The 22,425-nt window shown below is 32.2% G+C and overlaps 1 protein-coding gene across 1 annotated transcript; it reads left to right on the top strand.

Annotated features, from left to right (window-relative positions):
- The first annotated feature begins 4,499 nt into the window (after nt 1-4,499).
- On the top strand, nt 4,500-22,347 carry LOC134700355 (fibropellin-3-like). Its single transcript, XM_063561713.1, has 10 exons — nt 4,500-4,599; nt 5,525-5,787; nt 7,994-8,155; nt 9,206-9,249; nt 13,710-13,823; nt 15,139-15,252; nt 16,286-16,399; nt 16,807-16,917; nt 21,718-21,808; nt 22,228-22,347. The coding sequence occupies exons 3-10, from the start codon at nt 8,028-8,030 to the stop codon at nt 22,310-22,312; spliced, it is 801 nt and encodes a 266-aa protein (XP_063417783.1). The 5' UTR covers nt 4,500-4,599; nt 5,525-5,787; nt 7,994-8,027; the 3' UTR covers nt 22,313-22,347.
- The last annotated feature ends 78 nt before the right edge of the window (nt 22,348-22,425 follow it).

The following is a 22,425-nucleotide window of genomic DNA, read 5'->3' as shown; positions in this document are numbered from 1 at the left end:
ATTTTTCGATTAGTTATTATATAATTATCATAAGTCATTGCAACTTACATATTCATTAATAAAGACCTTTTCCACGGCTCTTAAGAATACACATATATATATATATATATATGTACTACAGTACATGATATATAAGGCATGGAGGTGTTATTGTTGCAACATCTTTATGCCTTATATATCATGTACTGTAGTACCCCGCTAGATTAAAACTGACGAGGAAAGGTAACACACGGTCACCGAAAGCTTTATTTTATTGTAAAGCCCAGGTGGTCGTGAGGTCTAGCGGGACGGCTGCAGAGCAGGCGATTTGGTGTCACGATATCTCAGTAGCAGGGGTTCGAATCCCGGCGAGGGAAGAATAAAAATTTTGCGAAAGCAAATTTACAGATCTAACATTGTAGGGTTGATGTTTAGACGAGTTGTATATACATAATGTACACAGCCATGTATCACCATTATTGCTGGTGATCCGATGGATACATCTGTTGTAGAGTTGTCACTGACTCAGACGTATATATAAATATATATATATACAACTCGTCTAAACATCAACCCAACAATGTTAGATCTGTAAATTTGCTTTCGCAAATTTTTGGTTCTTCCCTCGCCGTGATTCGAACCCATGCTACTGTGATATCGTGACACCAAATCGCCCGCACTGCAACCGTCCTGCTAGACCACACGACCACCTGGGCTCTCAAAAAAGAGCTTCGCTGGCCATGTGTTACCTTTCCACGTCAGTTTTAATCTAGCGGCGTACTACAGTACATGATATATAAGGCATGAAGATGTTATTGTTACAGATCGGCTAAATTATCTATAGTTAAGGATCCTACAAATTAATGTAAGATACAGTCACAGAAAATAATTATATTCATAAGTACGTCTGAGTCAGTGACAACCCTACAACAGATGTATCCATCGGATCGCCATCAATGATGGTGATACATGGCTGTGTACATAATATATATACAACTCGTCTAAACATCAACCCAACAATGTTAGATCTGTAAATTTGCTTTCGCAAATTTTTGGTTCTTCCCTCGCCGGGATTCGAACCCATGCTACTGTGATATCGTGACACTAAATCGCCTGCACTGCAGCCGTCCCGCTAGACCACACGACCACCTGGGCTCTCAAAAAAGACCTTTCGCTGGCCATGTGTTACCTTTCTACGTCAGTTTTAATCTAGCGGCGTACTACAGTACATGATATATAAGGCATGAAGATGTTATTGTTACAGATCAGCTAAATTATCTATAGTTAAGGATCTTACAAATTAATGTAAGATACAGTCACAGAAAATAATTATATTCATAAGTACGTCTAGGTCAGTGACAACCCTACAACAGATGTATCCATCGGATCGCCATCAATAATGGTGATACATGACTGTGAACATAATTTATATACAACTCGTCTAAACATCAACCCAACAATGTTAGATCTGTAAATTTGCTTTCGCAAATTTTTGGTTCTTCCATCGCCGGGATTCGAACCCATGCTACTGTGATATCGTGACACCAAATCGCCTGCACTGAAGCCGTCCCGCTAGACCACACGATCACCTGGGCTCTCAAAAAGAGCTTTCGCTGGCCATTTGTTACCTTTCCAAGTCAGTTTTAATCTAGCGGCGAACTACAGTAATAATATATAAGGCATGAAGATATATATATATATATATATATATACGAATCTAAATTGAAAACTACGTTTAAACCTATGATTGCGTTGGATAAAAACCGCAATTTTATACGTGTGCATGTAAAACAAATTTCGTTGTAGAAGGTTCTAAAAACAGCACAAACAACATTTTCCAAAAGACCAAAAAAGTAAAAAAGTATATTTAAACAAAACGTATTTGACTAATGTTCTTTAACCCTGCTGACTGCCATTGGCGATTGCCAAATAAAATTGATCACAAGATGTAACAAAATGGATCTTAATATAAATTTAATACTAAACAGAAAACAGTTAATTTGTTGCCACGATTTTATGCCACAAACATAAGGTGTCAATATTTTTTTAGTACACCAGATCCGGATTTCGACAATAAATGTCTCTTCAGTGATGTTAGGGATCGAAACGTTTATTCGAAGGCCATATAAAAAGTACCCTCATTTTTAGAAAAAAGTACCCTCATTTTTAGATAGACTCGACTCTTGACTATATATATATTTTGTTATGGTACAGGTTAGTGTGTCCCTTATAAATAAAATATAAATTATTTTTACATGTTAACACACATGTGGCTATGGTATTTAACAATTCTACTATCTGTCAACCCTGGTGTCGAGTCACAAATTAAGTAGTTACTGGTATTGTAGCTTGCTGAACGGTCAAGGCTATGGAAGCGTAGCCGGCAAACAACTAAGGCACTGGTTTAAAAATGGTACCCCAGAAACGCTATACCATTAACTTACGTAGCTTTTTATTTACAACAGATAACAAAATTAATTCAGCTTTACAATTTTTTTTGATAAAAAAACCATTCGATACTCTTACGAGTTTAAATGAAATTAAAACCCACCACTTAAGTTAAAAATTTACAACCTCATTTTTGGTACGTTAATGGTTTCTTAACATCGTAGTAAGTGTAGTAAAACATCTAGGTCAATCGTGGTTAGGTTCTTTTATCCAACGGGCATGCATACAATTTCAAAGGTACATGCAGTTTACGGGTTGCACCAACCGCGACGGATTTGGTTCGCACAGTCAATATCCTTGGTATCAGTAGTGAACGCCCTGGTAGTGGACGGTAGTCTCTCTGAGGGCTGTTGTGCGCTCGTTTTATACTGAAATTCCACCAGTCTCTTGCCCCTATGGTGATGGTGGACAAATTACATAATGCTGATTGGGTGCTGATATCGGGTGATGAAGTTACTGACGTCAATAAACCTAGTGATGCATATGACGGCGATTTCGAATGTTGACAGTCTGTCGAGTCGGGTAATAGAAAAAAAACCAGGACTTAACTAAGGTTTCTCTTAGCATGTATGGCCCCGTTACAATATTCAGGCCGCTTTCAAATAAAATAGCAAGGTAATGAATCGGGAACGTTTGAAATAAGGGTAAATAGAAGACTGGCACAGTCGTTTATTTAGGGGACCCCCACTGGTCAAACAGTGAAGACGAACTTGATATCGTTATGTCCAGAGACATATCTAACAGTATTTACTTACAATAACAATTATAGTTTGCACAATGTTCATCAAATGTCTTTGTTTACTCGTTGATTAACAATAAACGACGAAATTTATCCTTAAAATTGTTAAATGTGTTTACTCAATTACTTACTAGATAATAAAAAGTTTTGTTTGAGGGTATGGCAGACAACTTTTCGGATTTATTACCAAAGTTGGAAACTTTCGGTCTGTTTTTATCTCGTCATTATAAAAATTATTTCAATCTTTACGTCGATTTAAAAAAGAGGAAAGAACTAAACACAACTGATATCTTAGTTTATCGCTATTTTGTGCATTTTTCCTTTGATCTTTTTTTGTGATAATTTTCATATCATGCTTCTCGCTTGAGATGGAAAAATTATCGCTAGAAACAAAGGAGGCCACGTGGCGTTGCTAACGAAATTGACATGAAATTGACAACGTCGTCATAGGTAAAATAGCGATAAACAGATTATCATTGGTCATCTCAACTCGGTTGCTTTTCTCACTTTCGCTATACCAGCTCAAGCGAGATATTCAATCTCGTTGAGATGACCAACGATAATTTATAAATATACGCTGTTTATTGGTCGTCTTGTAAAAAGAGGAATGAACATTATACATGTTATAATAATTAATAATTATGAAAAAAACACCAAAAGAGCTATCATAACGTATACGCTATAAAAAAATATTTGTTGTAAATGTGTTAATAAAGAACGAACATTAAATTTGATAATGCGTATTTTAACATAATATGATTTTTTGACACCACACTTTATTTAAGGTACGCAGGCGCAGCCTGGATCTCTCTAGTAGAAGGTGGAAGCAGCTGGTCATTGATGGCTACTGCAAACTTAACTGTTCGTTTGGATACTGGACTTATCAATTCTCCACCAATTTGTTCCATGCAACCAATTGTTAGACTGAAGCAAGGTTGTTCGTATTCAATGAAAATTCCAGGTAATTAACCAACAGATTGTTCAGAATATTCAAATACAATGTTTTCGCTATACTATGTGATGTAGATAACCGTATTTAGTGTAGGTTAATTGAACCACCCCCATAGTAACGTTTATGATTTACAGATATATATAAAATAGCAAATATTTTTTAAAAATGTTCAATATGCCATGACCAGAAGTATGAAATATAGTGCGGTTTCTAAAATGCATGGCTTAACTTTTAAAGAAAAAAAAGAAAACATTTATTCCTTTTGAACGATAAGTTACCAATTGAAATTAAATCTGATGGTAAATATGTTGAAAATTACTCAACGGAAAATGTTTTTTTTAACTGTTTATACTGGCAACATCTGCTTTCAGTTATAGATGAGGATGGCGATTTTGTTAAGTGTCGATGGGCGACCAGATCGTCAGGAATAAATGAATGCGGAGATGTTTGCTATGGTCTAAGTAATGCTACACTGATTGAGGTATATTTCAGTTTATAGTTTGGTTTTAAAAAACTGTTGATTGTTAACACACAATTGCTCATTTTTCTATTTTTGTTGTTATTGCTTAATATTGTTTAAAGAAAAATCAGGGAAGGATATTTAATGCAAACTAAATATGTGCTTTGGATATGTAATGATGATATATGTTTTTAAAACGATATTTCAAAATCGTGAATGATATTCAAGATGATGTTACTCTGACTTATCTGACATTTACATAGATTTGTATTTACTTGAAAACAAATGGAAAATACTATTATACTGACTTTATATTATCAATCCATATTGAAATGACCTATCAAACCATATATCATATGCTACATTCCCTTACTATCTTCACAGCTCACCTGGAGTATAATTTTATGAGCGAGTGGAACGTTTTGTTAGTGTCATGGTTCATTCCTGTCGAATTTTTCAGATACCAAGTCAGTGGTTGGCTTCTGTTTATTTTTATGCTTTGTCATTTGTGGTCTTAAAAATGTTGCTGAAAAATCATCGGTAGTTCCTGTTAAAATTATTCGCAACTTGTTCAGTCTGGAGCATAAAAATATATTGACTTATTGTATCAACAACAACCGGTCGTGGAAGAATTTATGTGGACCTTTTATTTGACTTTGCAATTATAATTTGTTTTCTTATATAGTTTGAAACATTACTTAATTTGTAAAGTTCATATATTCATAACCTCAACAAACTCGATACTTGGTATAAATGTAATCCTGTTATTCCATCAATACTTTAAGTTACCCTGTAGACGTCGTTTGGGTATACTCACCTATCGCTTGTTGTTTCATTAACTCACGAACGTATACAATACAATTAATTAAAAAATATTATACTATGTCGAAAGTAGAAAAATCTTTCAGTTTTGGGTTTAGTTGTCTCAATCTCAATCTTTTTCCAGGAAACATGCACTCTATCTTATAATGCGACGGGAGCACCAGGATGGTATGTTGTTGCGCTTCAAATTGAAGACTTTGCTTCTCGTATAGAAACAAATTCATTTAGTAGTGTGCCTTTACAGTTCCTGATCTATATTTATTCCGGCTTAAGTGATTCGTGTGACAGTAAACCAGCTATAGAAACTACTGTTGCCGATGGATCAGTAATCCACATTTCTATAAATACCATCTACCGCCAAACTATTGTAGCAAGCTCTTTGAGTTCGTAAGTATGACATTATACCAAATGTTTATTTGGTCTTATGCAGTTTTTAAAAATTCAAAATATACAAGATAATGGTACACACTGTGTATAAGTAAGTATAAATGTTTATAATTAAAAGTTTTAAGTTTTACGACATTTCCACGTAATAACTACAGATATATTAATAAGTATCACAATACCAGCGTGTCTGTTCCACCGGCCTAATTTGTTTGGCGATTCTGCGAGCCCTTGACTAAAAGAATACAGGAATCTCAAGTTATTGCTAAATAGAATAATGATTAAGAAATCAACAGAGTTTTAACAGGACAACATGAAGGCACAGACATGGTAACTTATGAGTTTATGAATTCACTTGGAAGTTGAAGGGAAAACAAGATGTCGTAGCAAATTGCGATGAAACAAATACAGAAAAAGTTGAAGCTTCCGATTGGCGTTGGAATACAAAGAACGATAAGGAGTTTTTGGATCCTCTCAATTGTAGCCGACATTCGTTGCAGGTGTTGTTTAACATCGGTGTATGGTTATATTTATCAATATATGGACGTATGATCGTCTAAAGGTCATCCTCCTCTTTCATCGATCTCCAATCTGTAGGATTTTATAAGCTATTTTTTTCTTGTTTTGGATTTTTTTTAAATACGCTTTGTTAACAATCGTTAATAAGAGTGTTTTCGGTCTATTGCTGTAAATTATTCTTAGATACTTTTGATTTTTTAACCCTGTATGCGTACATTGCCTATATAAATTTTAAAATTGTTTGTATGCACATTGAACGACAAATTTATGTGACGTATATAATTTTTCTGACGTCAGACACTCAAATCAATCCATGTCTTCGTAGATAGTAGATGTTTTTGTGTCCTGTTAAATTGTTCCTTTTAAAATTGTTATACGATGATGACTGATGTACCCATATTTTGACTATTTTATTAATTGTGACTGTTTATTTAACGCATCATGTAAATGTAGCGGAATTTGATGAGACTGTTATTAAAGTGAGAGGGTTAGCGCTATAGAACCAGGTTTAATCCACCATTTTCTACATTTGAAAATGCCTGTACCAAGTCAGGAATATGACAGTTCTTGTCCATTCGTTTTTGATGCGTTTTGTTTTTTGATTTTGCCATGTGACTATGGACTTTCCAAATTGATTTTCCTCTGAGTTCAGTATTTTTGTGATTTTACTTTTTAACAGAGATTAGAACGAATAACAAAGTCAAAGGTATGTTTGCGACGGCGTGTATTTTTTTTCTGTAACTGCTTGTTGAATATTAGTAAACAGTTGTAAGTATAACGGCAGTGTGAAGTAAACAGATACGCTTTGGTTTTTTTTAGCTTTTTTTTCAAAATCTATCATTACACAATCAATATTTCACGAATTTAGTATAAAAACGTCCTTTACAGAAATTAAGACAACAAAATACCCCCTTTAATCTGGTAAAATGCCAAAGATACAACTATCGACAGATGATAAAACTGCCAACGAGGAGTGGCAAACTAAATACCGGTATGCACCATATGGCTGTTCAACATTTGGACATCGCTTGAAAGATTTTGCTACTTAAAAAACATGATACACAAATGATTATATTGAATATATTAATCAAATAAATGTACATGTTTGTGAACTTCTTTGATGAGGATGTTGCGTAATACGTCTTTATCAACAATATCCACGTGTATTGCTGACGGGACCCATATTTAACTGTGATTAACCAAGCTTCCATCTTCCGGCAGCAGTTTTTTGTAATAGTTTCGTAGGTTCGCTTGCGTTGCTGGTCCATTGTGACCTGTCTGTTTAATTTGCAGAGACATTTACGACAGAAAGGGGTTTCATTAATGGTGGTAATTGATGATTGACCTCTGTCGTGCGAGTTCAATTGAGGTGGTATGTACGAGCCCCTTTAGTAACATAAATTTGTTTTTAGTTTAATTGGAAGAACAGTATTTGTTTGTAGGCAAATTATATGTACACTTCTTTGTACTTCAGTGTTTTAACAGCCTATACTGTTTGGAATTAAAAACTGTCAGTAATTATTCATTTTCACATTGCTGCCATATTTACACTACGTTGCTACAAAACGTCTTATCTAAATATTTTAGTGATTTTGAAAACTATAGTCTTCTGTAAGGCTGTTAATTATATTTATTTTGGCAACACTATGAGGTCATTATAAGATAACGTTTATTCCATCTCTTCCTCTAGAATAGCAGAAATAAATACAGTGTCACCATTGGGAATGAAAAAGTCTGATTTACTGACGTATGGTACATCTAATAATAAATGGTACATAAACGTAACATGGACTCCAACAGAGACACAAGTCGGCAGTCATATATTCTGCTATACAGCATTTGATAATAACAGGTACCTGTGCGTCATGTAAAAGAAATAAACGATTTTATACCACAATAGTGACATATATTATGGGAGCTTTCTTACATATTGTATACATTTTTATTTAAGTTCCTTATCTGAAATAATTGCCTTGCAAAAACTGAATTTGATATCATGTGTATATTTTGCATACACACACGAATGTTACAGCTCTCATGGTGAACAAATATTGAAAAAATTGACAACTTCTTTTTGAAATTTTATCATGTTTATTCGTATTTAAAAAACATTGAGTAAAACACACTATATGCATGAAGTGTCGACGCGGTTTTAAGAAGTATGTGCGTATGATCAGCGTTTTTACAAAAACAAACGTAAAAAGGCATTCGATTTTCATGATCACATTTATATGCTGAACTATAACATGACGTGCTATGTCCCTTTTTTCGTTTTTCTACCTGTGATTTGTTGGCCGATGTATATTGGCACGAGGTGCAGGTGTTGCCATACAAGTTGTATGCTGTTTAGAGAAAAGGTTACAAATAAAATCAACAAATATTCAGAGTTCCAATGTGTATTTACCTAAAGCTATTCAATAGCCAATTTCTGCTCATAAAAAGTAGCATAACATAAAAAATGAAGTTTCCAAATTAATGTAAAGTAAAGTTTAAAGAATGATCGCAATACGCACGGATCTGTCATTAAAATAAACTTTTATATGATTGTACATGTTATAAACGTGCTCAATATCAATGCTTCTTTGTTGATTGTTTACTATAAGGTGACAATCGGTAAACTACGGCTTCAAAATACGGATTAAAAATACGAAAAAAATTAGGTAGCTTCCATATTTTCACCTGATAACAGACAAAGAGAAAAAAATGACGATAATACGATATATTTGCATAAAAAAATTATGAAATTGTAAACAGAAGATTAAGTTTATGATACATACATTCATTGGTTTAAGAATTGGATAAACATTTCTTTTCACCAGTCACTCGTTTCATATGACTTTAATGTTATTTTTTATGTACACTTTTTTTTTATCAATTTATTTTCTGTTGTCCCTTTTTTCAGAGAAGCATCCGACCAAGAATGCATAAGACTTGTAGTAGCAAATGGTGAGAATGCATTTCTTATATATATCGTATTTTGTTTTGCTTCAAATGAAGTGCAGTTGAGGTAGTGCGGCACATTTTACTTAATTTGAACCACAATTGCTATGAACATGCTGAGTGAGCATGTCACGCATTTTTATTTCAAATTCCAAACAATATTTTTCTCTATGCTGGTCATTAAATTTTCGACATGACACAACAGAATGCAAACTATTTTGTATAATTTTAATGACGTTTACCAATTTTTTCCTGACTGTGTTGGGCTGTTAAATGTCGATTATATACCTTGTCAGTGCCGTGGCAATGCCACCCTGTCGATATCCTCAGTCACTAGTTATGTTACAACATAGCGCTTGAAAATGAGAATGACACTTATAAGAATGTTGCGTTCGAAGTGCTTTAATAGATTTATCTTCAACGGGAACACTGTATATACTGGAAAGGTATTGTATCAAACAAGAATCTTATAAGGCCACATAAAACAAATTTGGCCAATATAGATGAAACATAATATTTACATTATCATAACATTAAAACAATAATTTTGTATTTGGGGTAATGTTATCCTTTTAAATTGATTATTTTGGACAATGATTAGTGTAAATATTGTCTCTAGTGACGAAACATTATAATAATAATAAAAAAATCTCACACGTAGTCAATTACAAAGTATGACAAAATCAAATATGTTAAAATTCACTACATCTTTTATAATCAAAATATAAAGTGTTTCGTTGCCATGCCAAGACAATAATATCATTTCGCGGATTTTAAGTTTGATGAAATTTTATCATGATAAAAAATTTCAAATAGACTGATTTGTTTATTGTGCTGTAGAATAGAGATTAATATATTGTATCTAAATTTTGCCATACGTTAACTGGGTGTTTTGATGTCGAAATATGTGAATACCTGGTAGAATGAATAAATTGGCCGTAACGCGGAACAGCCGTTTTTTGTGTATTACTGCGTCTGCTCGAAAAGTAGACATATTGCGATTATACTGGTTGACGATAATAGGTGGTCAGGCTAGAAATGCAAATAAGACTTGAATTATGAATAGAGCTATGCTAATATTACTCAATAACCAATGCGATTTGTCATATTTTACTGTGATGGGAAAATGGCCTTTATTCTGTTAAATAAGGCCGTCAGTTTTCTCGTTTGAATTGTTTTGCATTGTCATTTCGAGGCCTTTTATAGCTGACTGTGCGGTATGGGCTTTGCTTATTTTTGAAGGCCGTGGGAAGACCTATAGTTATTAATTTCTGTGTCATTTTTGTCTCTTGTGAAGAGTTGTCTCATTGGCAATCATACCACATCTTCTTTTATAAGCTTCAATAAGGTGTTGACTTTGAAGAGAATAAGTATTCCAATATGGGGAGCTTATTACGTCATATGAATAGCCACTACAAACCATTAAAAGTCTAAAATTGCCTATATCTGTACTCGACTGTACTGATTTTTACTCGACCAGTCTGAATTCGTCTGAGATTTACTTGATAATACTCGACTGTAGTCTGAACCATACTTAACAGTCTGAATGTGTACTTGACCAGTACTTAACCCTTTTATACTAGTCAGAACCGTACTCGAGCTAGTCTGAACCGTACTCGACATAGTCTGAACCATACTCGACCTAGTCTGAACCATACTCGACCAAGTATTAACCAACCTAGACCTATTCTTTGTTACTACCAACTGAATTTTATCAATTTAGGATTTGTTTTTAATAAAAATAAAATTAAAAAATTATTAAAAATGTATGCAATACAGTATTGAAATTACAATTTCATAATAATCAATCATATAATAACTTCAGCACAAAACACTTACGTAATAATATATATCAACTTTTAAAATATAAATAAAACAAGTTGATCAAATTATCTAGAAAAAGGAATTGTGAATAACAAATGACTAATATTTTTCAATATTTATTCCAAATTGTGGTACCTAACTGAATGACTGGACTATTTTCATTATAAACTTAAACCTAGTATAGATTTAGTTCAGTTTAATTAATAATGCAGTAAATGTTTTTTTTTTTATTAATATATATATAAAATAGTATATCCAGGTGTAATGATAAGTCGTTATACTAAGGCTATTTTTTTCTTATTTTTTCTGTAGACTTAGCTTTAATTTTTTATAACCATGCATTGGCAAGCTTGATAACTCGTAATTGTTTGTCAGTAACTAAATGTACGATGATGTCCCATACGGAACCTTCTGACCTTGTTTGTTTACATTAAAATTTCAATGGCGTCAAAATCACGTGATGTCAATTCGTTATATCCAATCAAATTGCTCTACTGTCAATTAGGGGATTTTTCAGTCTACGGCAATTACGTTATTTCTTTCTGGGATATTGCTTCAAAATAGTTTGCAATAGTTCTGGGTTTTATTCAACAGGAAAACTCTTTTTTTGCCATCTCTTTTGACATCAAGGGAATTTTGTATGAATATTTACCTACAGTCATGATGGTCAGAATATCGATCTTTTTATAATGAATAAAAAGAAAATTCTATGAAAAATAAATGTAAATTGTTTCTTATTAACCAGCTCTATATGCCTGTTCAAAATTATGGCATGGACATCGTTTTTTCATATAGTTTTCCTTTCATTTTGGTTGGGCTTTTTTCGCGGGAAAATCGAGAAAGAGGTAAGGAGCATGTCATTTTTAAATTCCTAAAAATACGATTTGTTTGACCTGTATTGCCTGCCACAAGATTGATGATGCTGAATGGAATGTACACAAAGCAATGGAGGCCGGAAATGGGATTTTGTGAAGTTCTAGAATGTTTTTAAATATTCGGAAGTTGGGATTGAAACGGGCATTAGAAAATTGGCATTTTTTGGCAATAATTGTTAATAAATAAACAACAATGAAAACATACCTTTAGAAATGTTTTTTTATTCAAAAGTGCAGAAAAAACGTATTTTGCACTGTTTTTCTACGCCAGAAGTACCGTAGTGACATCAATGCGGAGTTTCCCCGTGTGTTAAGTTCAAACTCAAATACCTAACGAACTGACAAGATAAACGATCTTAGACTACGGTAGGATATAAAACAACTTAATAAATTTTAAAAAATGAGAGCTTAATTGTTTTGTTTTATTAAACCAAGAATTTAACATGTTTAATGTAATCATGATAATCGAATTTCCATATCTTTTAAAAAAGGAAATGTAATCCAAAGTAACAGTAAAAATTTATTTGAATCAATTTAAATATTTTTTTGTCAAATTAAAATGGCATATATAAAGCACTTTAATATGTTCTAATTACCACAGTACATTGTGTTTTACAGGTAAAAAGAAAGCACTGTTTTCTTAAATTCGTGTATTACTTGTCTGGTACATATATGTATATTCAAAGGCCTTGTTATTTAACTTAAACAGGATATTGCAATTTTGAACCAATGTTATTTAGAATTTTATACCTTTGACCAGGTGTGATCTTATTTATAAGTTTGCCCCCAAGCAGAGGTTATTCTTTATATTTTACCAGATATCAGAAAAACAAATTTATTTATTTATTTAATTTTATCCTTTTTTGATATAAATTATATATATATTTTTTTATCGTAAATATAATCAAAGATAAAGTTCTAATAAAAGGTTAAACAAAAATTAGAATTTTTTTTTTTTTTAAAAGTAGATTTTTTTTAGGTCTAGTATGGTTCAGACTGGTCGAGTACTGATCAGACCTTTGGTTAAGTATGGTTTGAACTGAAAAAATAGGTCGAGTACATGTCGAGAATGGGTTAAGACTGTTTCAGACTGGTCGACTATTTTCAACAGCAAAGATAAGGGTCAAGTACGATTCAGTACAGTCAAGTATGGTTCAGACTGGGGTCGAGTAATGTCAAGTAAAAGTCAGATCAATTCAGACTGGTCGAGTAAAAATCAGTACAGTCGAGTACAGATATAGGCCATTTCAGACTTTAATGGTTTGCAGTGAGAGCCATCATGAATTGCTCAATACATCCTAATCACTCTAAATGGATGACTTCACAATGCGATTTGTCAGTGTATGACTTGTTAACCATTTGTAATTAAAATTTTCAATTAGAAACATGTTTTGGAGGATCTCAATATGGTCGACTGCAACCTCTTGTATATGACCCAAAAGTTCGTCTGATGACGTAAATAATATCCGCACACTTCTATTTCGTTTCCTACCAAAATAATCCTCACAGAGAAATCAAATGTGACTATGCAAAGGACACAGAGTCATGATGATTATATTGTGGATGGAAGAGAAGCGACATACAAAATGGATTCTGTTAATTTAATAGTATAGATATATGTTAAGTCTATTAAACTAGTTGGGAAATATTGTTATGTCTGTTAAATATCAATACAATACAAAATTTGATAAGCGCAGAATAAAAATTTAACTCTGAGTTCATGTGTTAATGTCACAAGTATTCCAGAAATCAGTATTCTATTTACAGATATTGACGAATGCTCATCTAACCCATGTCAGAATGGCGCTACTTGTAATGACCAAGTCAACGGATACGAATGTGTATGTGCGGCTGGATTCACTGACACAAACTGCGAGACAGGTAAACAAATTGATAAAACATTTGCAATTCGTTATTTTTTCGTGACTTTATCTGACCTTCGTGATAGTAATGTTTGAGATATTTCCTTTGTTCTGTGCATTAATAATTATAAATTGGAAAACAAATATTGATTTTCATATTAAAGATATAGCTTGTATGGTTCAACAGTGAATAGTACGTGTCTCTTTAAATCGTTCCTTAGATCGTTATATAAATGATAATTTATTATGGGTTATCAAAAAAGAATAGTTGGTTATTTAAAAACAACATCAAGGCAATATTTAAGAAGTATATGTATTCGAGCAAATTATGAGATAAGTGATTACATCACTAGATAATAAGTGATAGACGCATATTCATACGCAATTGAAATAAATACCATTTATACATATATTAACTGACGGTCTTTACAAACATAACACATATTTTGGGAGATTTTTAAAACCCAAATCATGATTGATCCTTATATTAGTACGCATTATGTTTACCGTACTTGTAGAAAAAAGGAAAATTAGATACTAGCCTTAACTGAGGAAATTTAACGTACTGAAATTTTGAAGTCGCAACAAGTTTTAAAAGCGTTATTGGATACCAATGAATGATTCTTTGAAAAAAGGTTCCTCATAAAACAATTCTTTCAATAAATACTCATCATTTAATCATTATTAAAAATTATATCTTCATTTAACCGAGACAAAGCAATGACAATCGGAATTATACCATAATCATGATGCAGGCAGAAATACGTGAACGAGAATTTACTTGACATTTCACGCAAGAAACTCCACTCATTGTCGTCACACCCACGGTACAGGGAGGTACGATGTGTTGATGACCACCCATGGCCTGATATAAAGGTTTCTACAACGCAACTTCAGATAGGATAACGTAATGTCGTTTGCGAGACATGTTTTCGGCAGCAACGTCAACTAAATACCAGAAACAATTGTAAAACACACTTTTAAGTGTGGGACAGAGATCAAATCAGAAGGTACAAACCTACATTCCAATCAGAATTGCTTGACATTTCTGTCAATCATTTTGCGTTTGCTACAGCAGTCATTGTTGTCAACGGTGACACATCCATCGATTTGGAGAAAAAACAGGGTTTCAGTCATACCACATGATTTGAACAATAAACATTACTTAATAAATTTAACTTATGAACTGCAAACTTTTATAGACAACTAAGTAATGTATGAAATGAATGGTTACATGTATATTTTACAAGAATTGTATATTTAAAAAATAGAATTGAAAGTATGGTTTACAAATGTGTTTTCAAAGTAGATTACTATATGATTATTTTTAACAGATATTGACGAGTGCGCATCTAATCCATGTAAGAATGGGGCTACTTGTAATGACCAAGTCAACGGATTTAACTGTACATGTGCTGATGGATTCACTGACATACACTGCAAGACAGGTAAAAGATTAAAAAAAGACCATTTGCAATCCAACAATTCAAAGATCCTATATTCGAAAATGGTACAGTGTCGATCGGTTTAGTACAAAAATAATTGTCAAGTAACAACTTATAATTAGTTGATCATGCAAGACATGCTATTATCAAAGGAGTAGGTCCGGTAAGAGCCCTTTTTGGCCCCAAAATATAGCAGTTTTACAAAATTGTTAAAATGTAAACTTTCAGTTATTTATTGGATAGTAAAATGGTTCTGCTATATAAATATGGGCTGTTTTTGGCAATTCAATGCACATATATTGAGTACTAGCACCATTAAGTCATGCTAAATTACTGAAATCATCAAAATTCAAGCATTTTAGTTCAATTTTAGACGGTTTCCGTGTAAAACGAAAGTGGCCGCATTCGTGTTCATCCAAAATATTAAAATGTAGGTAGTATTTGATGATAATACATAACATATATAAAGATTGAGGATGAACACGGATGCGGCCACTTTCGTTTTTGACAAAAACCATCTGAAAAGTGACATTTTTTCACATATTTGGTAGATTTTTCATATTTTAGCTTGAATCGGATCGTTTTTTATGACTAAATGAGTTAAAATCTTTCACAAAAAGTCATCGAATCAAATGAAATAGACACTTAAAAGTTTAAAAAGTGGGCAAAATCTTTCGTCAGATGAAACTGAAATTTGAGGCCAAAATCGGTCCTTACCGGACCTACTCCTTTGCGCTTTCACATGAGAATATTCAGATACTTGTCATTTTTATTCAATTGAATGCATTTTCATGTTTGTTTTTCTTTGATTATTTGAAAAAAAAATCAGGGTAATATTTGACGTTAAGTATAATACTCAAAAAGTGTACAAAAGTACACCAATGTTAAAATAAAACAGGTAAAAAAAGTATTAGTAAATATTTCATGTTACAGATATCCTTCATCAGTATGATACGATAATGTTAAATGAATTATGATTAAACTTACACAATCTGTAATTAAAAAAAAATACATGTATTATGCTGTTATGCTACAGATATTGACGAATGCTCATCCAACCCATGTGAGAATGGCGCTACTTGTAATGACCAAGTCAACGGATACAACTGTACATGTGCTGCTGGGTTTACCGACACACACTGTCAGACAGGTAATTAAACACAAAATGGCGAAACAATTGAAATTTATTTTATTTTTGAAGCTTTATTTCAGTTAATTATTTTAGGTACACATTCTTCTGTATAAAATCAATCTGAATGCAAAATAAAAACTAAAGATCAATGTAATAAATGAGAATTTCTTTACAAATAAAAAAGTCTTTTAAGTCATCGTATAAATAGAGAAAAAAGTTCGAAAGCATCATTTACACTAGACCCTTCCCCGAAAAAAACAATTGAAAAAAGGAAAATCAGACATAACAAAAAAAGTCAAAGTAATGACGACAAATCAAGGAGAAAACAAATTCTGCTGGTCTCATTTAATGTAGATATTAACACAAGTTTTCAAGTGAAAGCATGATGTGCACAATAACAATGAAAATGTATGCTTTGTTCACAGACATAGACGACTGTTCCAACAATCCATGTCAGTATGGAACATGCATTGATCGAGTTGATGATTTTCATTGTGATTGTACAATCGTCCTCACAGGCAAAACATGTAACAAACGTAAGTACACTAAATAAATAGAAGCGATGAAAGATTGACAACAAGTAGCTAATAATTGAATTCAGGCTACATGGATTGTTTCACTGTTACTCGGATTACGCATTAGGTTTAGCTCCTTTTAGATTTCATGCGATTAACTGTTGAATACCTTAATTTTACTTATTAATCGATACATGAGTTTGAACATAGGTAAACTACTGTTGCCTTATTTTGCAACACCACACCAGTAATCCAGAGGGAATAATCATTTTAAAAACTTATATTTTAGAATACGTCCGAGGTTATCCATTGAAAAACGTAGTAAAAAATAATAATTATATATCATACATAATGAAAATATATAAGTTGAACAAGGATCTAATGCACGCTTATGATACAAACGCTACATATCTTCGATGAACAGTACGTTGATGACTGATGTATGCAAGAACGCATCATACGGGACAACAAGACACAATGAAGCTGGTCAACAAATTCCTTGACCCAATTCGTGAAATAAATTCATACATTGGCTTTATGTGTAAGACTTTGCTAAGCAGGAAGATGATTAGCGAGTATAACATGTCACATGGTATACCATGTAAATATTCAGTCTGCTTCTAAATCTCATACAACTTTGATGAGAATTTCCTTTAATGAATATTATCGAAGATACACGTAAAAGTAATAAAACAGATATGATGATATTCAGTATGTAAACTATACAAAGTAATTTTTCCTTTTCTTTTGATGGTGTTTCATTAGAGCAATTTCATACGCATAAACATCTTGATGTCATATGTAGTAGTGATTGAAAATAGAGTAAGCATGTTGATAAGTTGATAAAAAAACTTCGAAGCAGCATAATGTTTTACGAAAACTAAAATTTTGACTTAAGTGGTAATATTTGGAAAAAAGATATATGACTTTTATTCGGCCAATTTTTGAGTATTCATCAGAAGTATGGGGTAACTGTGGACAAGTATATTCTAATCGCTTGGAAAATATCCAAATCGAGGCTGCTTGAATAGTAACGAGATTAACAAGTTACGCTAACCGGAACAGTATCTTTTCAGAGACGGGATTGGAAAAATTAAGCGTCAGACGGGAGTTTAAAAAATCATCTATGTTGTATAAGATTAATAATAACCAATCGCCGGATTATTTACACGATTTGGTTCTGGATTTTGTATCAGATATTAAAAATTTGATTTTCGAAACTGCAGTCAAAATATTACATTTCCCGTAAATCGTTCATCATCTTATCAACAGTCTTATTTTTCGTCATCTATTGCATTGTGGAATTGTTTCGCCTTAAGTATGAGACATATTCCTACATTTTCTTTTTTAAAATAAAATTTTCATAAACTATACTAAAGAAATAACAAATCTCTGAGATATGGTTCTTTAGGAGACCGTTTGTTTTCTGTTTTACATACAAGGCTGTGTAGCAGATGTAGCGCACTGCATGCTGACTTGTTCAAAGCAATTTTGATGTGGTTTTATCAATGACAATGTTTAACACTATCTACTATATTGTATTAATTTTTGGAGATGATGCACTAAGTACTGAAGAAAATGATAATATTTGTTTATCTGTTCAAAAGTATGTAAAAGTATATAAAAATAGCAAACGTTTTTCTCTGCATTGACAACCCAAATTCTGTTTAGAACACATGTGATTAAGATATTTCTGTATACATGTTATGGCAATAATCGAATGATCTTGATGAAAAACTATTGTTATGTTATGATTTCAATAACGATTTAAAGGATTTAAACGAAAGAATGTCAGATTAAACTTGGATAACATATAAAGATCTGACGCATTATTTTGAGAAACACACAGACACATTAAAGTTATGTTTACACAAAAAAAGGAGATTTGCGCATAGGTAATTCAATTAACCATTCGGTGTGTTTTTTTTTTTTTTATACTGTAAAAAGATGCACTCGATTAAAATCCATAACGTTAAGTTTTCTTTTGTTTTCATGTCTTTATTCTTAAATTATTTGTTAGTATGAAATATTTGATGTAAAATTGAGAATGGAAATTGGGAATGTGTCAAAGAGACAACAACCCGACCATATAAAAAAACAACAGCAGAAGGTCACCAACAGATCTGTAATGCAGCGAGAAATTCCCGCACCCGGAGGCGTCCTTCAGCTACCCCTTAACAAACATATACTAGGTCAATGATAATGAACGCCATACTAATTTCCAAATTGTACACAAGAAACTAAAATTAAAAAAATACCAGACTAACAAAGGCCAGAGGCTCCTGACTTGGGACAGGAGCAAAAATACGGCGGGGTTAAACATGTTTATGAGATCTTAACCCTCCCCCTATACCTCTAGCCAATGTAGAAAAGTAAATGCATAACAATACGCACATTTAAAATTCAATTCCAGAGAAGTCCGAGTCTGATGTCAGAAAATGTAACCAAAGAAAATAAACAAAATGACGATAATACATAAATAACAACAGACTACTAGCAGTTAACTGAGATGCCAGCTCCAGACTTCAGTTAAACTGATTGAAAGATTATGATTTCATCATATGAATATCAGGCAAAATTCTTCCTATTAGGTGTTTAGTATCATACCTTCATAACATATATGAGAAGAACATAACCCGTGTCATGCCAACAACTGGTTTTCAAATAAATATGTTTAGTTCCGATGCAAAGACCCCATAAGTGAATCAATATTAACGCCAAAATAAGCAATCTTTAATGACCTGACAACAGTATCGTAACTATATCCCTTCCTGATAAGTCTATTTAAAGGTTTTTTTAGTTTATGAGGTGAATACTGACATTTTTGTGCTGTATAAAGAATATTTCCATAAAATATTGGATGTGAAATACCGGAACGTATAAGAAGTCTGCATGTTGAGCTATATTTACGAATGATGTCTTTATACCGATGATAAAATTTAGTAAATGTTTTGACTAGTTTATGATATCGAAAACCCTGGTGTAATAATTTTTCAGTAATACACAAATTTCTCTCGTTAAAATCTAAAACATTGTAACATACACGAGCGAATCTTTCAAGTTGAGATATATAAACACCGTAAGATGGTGACAAGGGAACGTCACCATCTAAAAATGGATAATTAACAATAGGAAATGAAAAATCATCTCTTTTATCATAAATTTTAGTATTAAGCTTTCCGTTAGTGATATTGATATCAAGATCGAGGAAAGGGCAGTGGTCATTGTTTGTATTAGCTTTATTTAAAAGTAAGTTCAACAGGATAAATTTCTTTAGTATACATACTGAAGTCGTCATTATTGAGAGCCAACATATCATCCAAATATCTAAATGTATTATTAAATTTGTCTACGAGATGTTGTTTCGATGGGTCTTTGCTGATTTTTGTCATAAATTGTAACTCATAGCAATACAAAAACAGGTCCGCAATAAGTGGTGCACAGTTTCAAAATTACCAATATAAGCATTCAATTTATCAAGTACTTCCAACGAGTTCTTGACACTCCAAAAGTAATTAATTCCACTATTTTCGAAGGCCTTATTTGAACAGTTTATTATCAGGTTTTTGATTGTACCAAGTGTACTGGTAAGAAGAATAGACAATTTAGTAGTGGAACAATGGCTTGAAGAAAAAATAAATCTATATTTGTAAGGTGTTTTGTGTAGCTTCGGAAGCCAATACATAGTAGGGACTTTCATTGTATTTGGTTCTGCTTGTAAAACAGTAGCTAAAAGTTTATGTTTGTTACAGATGTCGTTTTCTGAAAATGGAGTGAGTTGGAATGTTGGTGAATTGGTAATTTCTTTTTTCAGAACCTCAATGTAAAATTTGCGTCAAACAATAATAATATTATTAGCAGCTTTATCGGCCGGGACAAAAACAAATTCCTTGGCCAGTTCTTATAGTTTATGTTTGATACGAGAAATAGGTGTATTGTGGTTATTGTTAATAATAAAATGTTCTTTAAAATGTTGAATACGTATATCAACTATGTGCATTACTGAATTAAAAAAAGAGTCCAAAGATTTTTTGTCAGATTTTTCTCGTTTTATCCATTTTAAACAGTAAGTACGGAGTGAGTCGTGGATGATATTACGACACTCATTCCAATTAATAACTGACGGGGGACGATATTTAGGTTCTTTACTGAGGAATGATTTTAACTCTCGTTCTTGAACGATGTTAAGATCTCCTGTTAAAACATGGAAAACGAGTCCATAAATGTATGCGGAATTAATACAATTACATGAAGACAGTGATATTATCATCTTTACACAATTAGTTATAATTGCCGGGTAGATTTCTTGTAAATATAACAAATAAGAGGGAGCTCAGTATTGTCAAAATATCCAGGAATTTGTTCTTTAACAGAATGGTCGTTAAATATGTGTTCATTAAACAATGTGTATATTTTTTGGTTGTTTTTGAGAAGACGCTTGTGTCTAATCAATTTGTAATTTTTAACATTAAAATATGTTTAAACTAAACTAAACGTAAACGTGGGTTAACCAGTATGCTCATATCCTGTGCATCGATTGCATTATTAAAGAACAAAGCAGTATATAGCTTTGATTTTAATGAACTGTTAAACGAAATACAAGGCATTCAAGTGCATAAACAAATAGAAGGCAGCAAACGTATCAATATATTAGTATTCTTCAAGAATTTTCAGATATCGCTATGAGTACGCTATATTTAAACACATTGAATTGTTCAAAACAAAATTTGAAAACAGAATGTACTAATAATGTATTCACTCAAGACACTCACAACAATATTATTTTCTGTCATTAAAAATATACAATTAATCTATTTGTAGTTTCATCATGGTCCATAGCTTTTATAGCCTTTGCATCTGTTGCAGTTCTTGCGACTTGTTGTTGTTGTTGTGTTAGGAGTTTTTTTGAAATGTAAGTACTTTGAATATATACAGTAGTATAAACTTCTTAAAAATATTTCAGAAAGAAAAAAATCTACATTTAAAAAAAACCCCTTATCATTTACAAATCGCTTGTTTAGAATTTAGTTTCATCGAATTCTTTTTTCTTTTTTTATATATACATGAAATGGTTGAAAACTATGAGATTTTTCAAAAGATGAAAACAAACTATCAGCTTGCTATATCTGATGTTGACACAAATTGTCTTTAAATTACTTGTAAACGGAGGTGTAAGCTGGAATTTAGAGATAGTCAAGTATTTTTGTCAACATATTACTTCATATTCATATGATATGTGTGGTATGTGATAAACGTTTAAGTCTTTGCTTGTACAATAAAAAAATGTGTGTACTCTATAACCTTATAATATTTTTTTTTTGCATTTTTCAGGTGTAAACGAGACAATGAAAAGAAAAAAGTTAAACCACGAAAAATAAATGTTAAACCAAAACTACTGGATTTGGCATGGATATGACAGATGGGGATCAGTGTTCGTTATTACAAATACTACGGCAAATAAATGATATTATCTGATGTATATGTTATATTTTCAATTGTAGCAAATGTATCGCACATGTATCAATTTAT

Source organism: Mytilus trossulus, unplaced genomic scaffold (genome assembly GCF_036588685.1).
Source record: "Mytilus trossulus isolate FHL-02 unplaced genomic scaffold, PNRI_Mtr1.1.1.hap1 h1tg000138l__unscaffolded, whole genome shotgun sequence".
Lineage (NCBI taxonomy): Eukaryota > Metazoa > Mollusca > Bivalvia > Mytilida > Mytilidae > Mytilus > Mytilus trossulus.
Note: the sequence above shows the minus strand (reverse complement) of the source record. Positions and strands in the feature narration are given on the sequence as shown.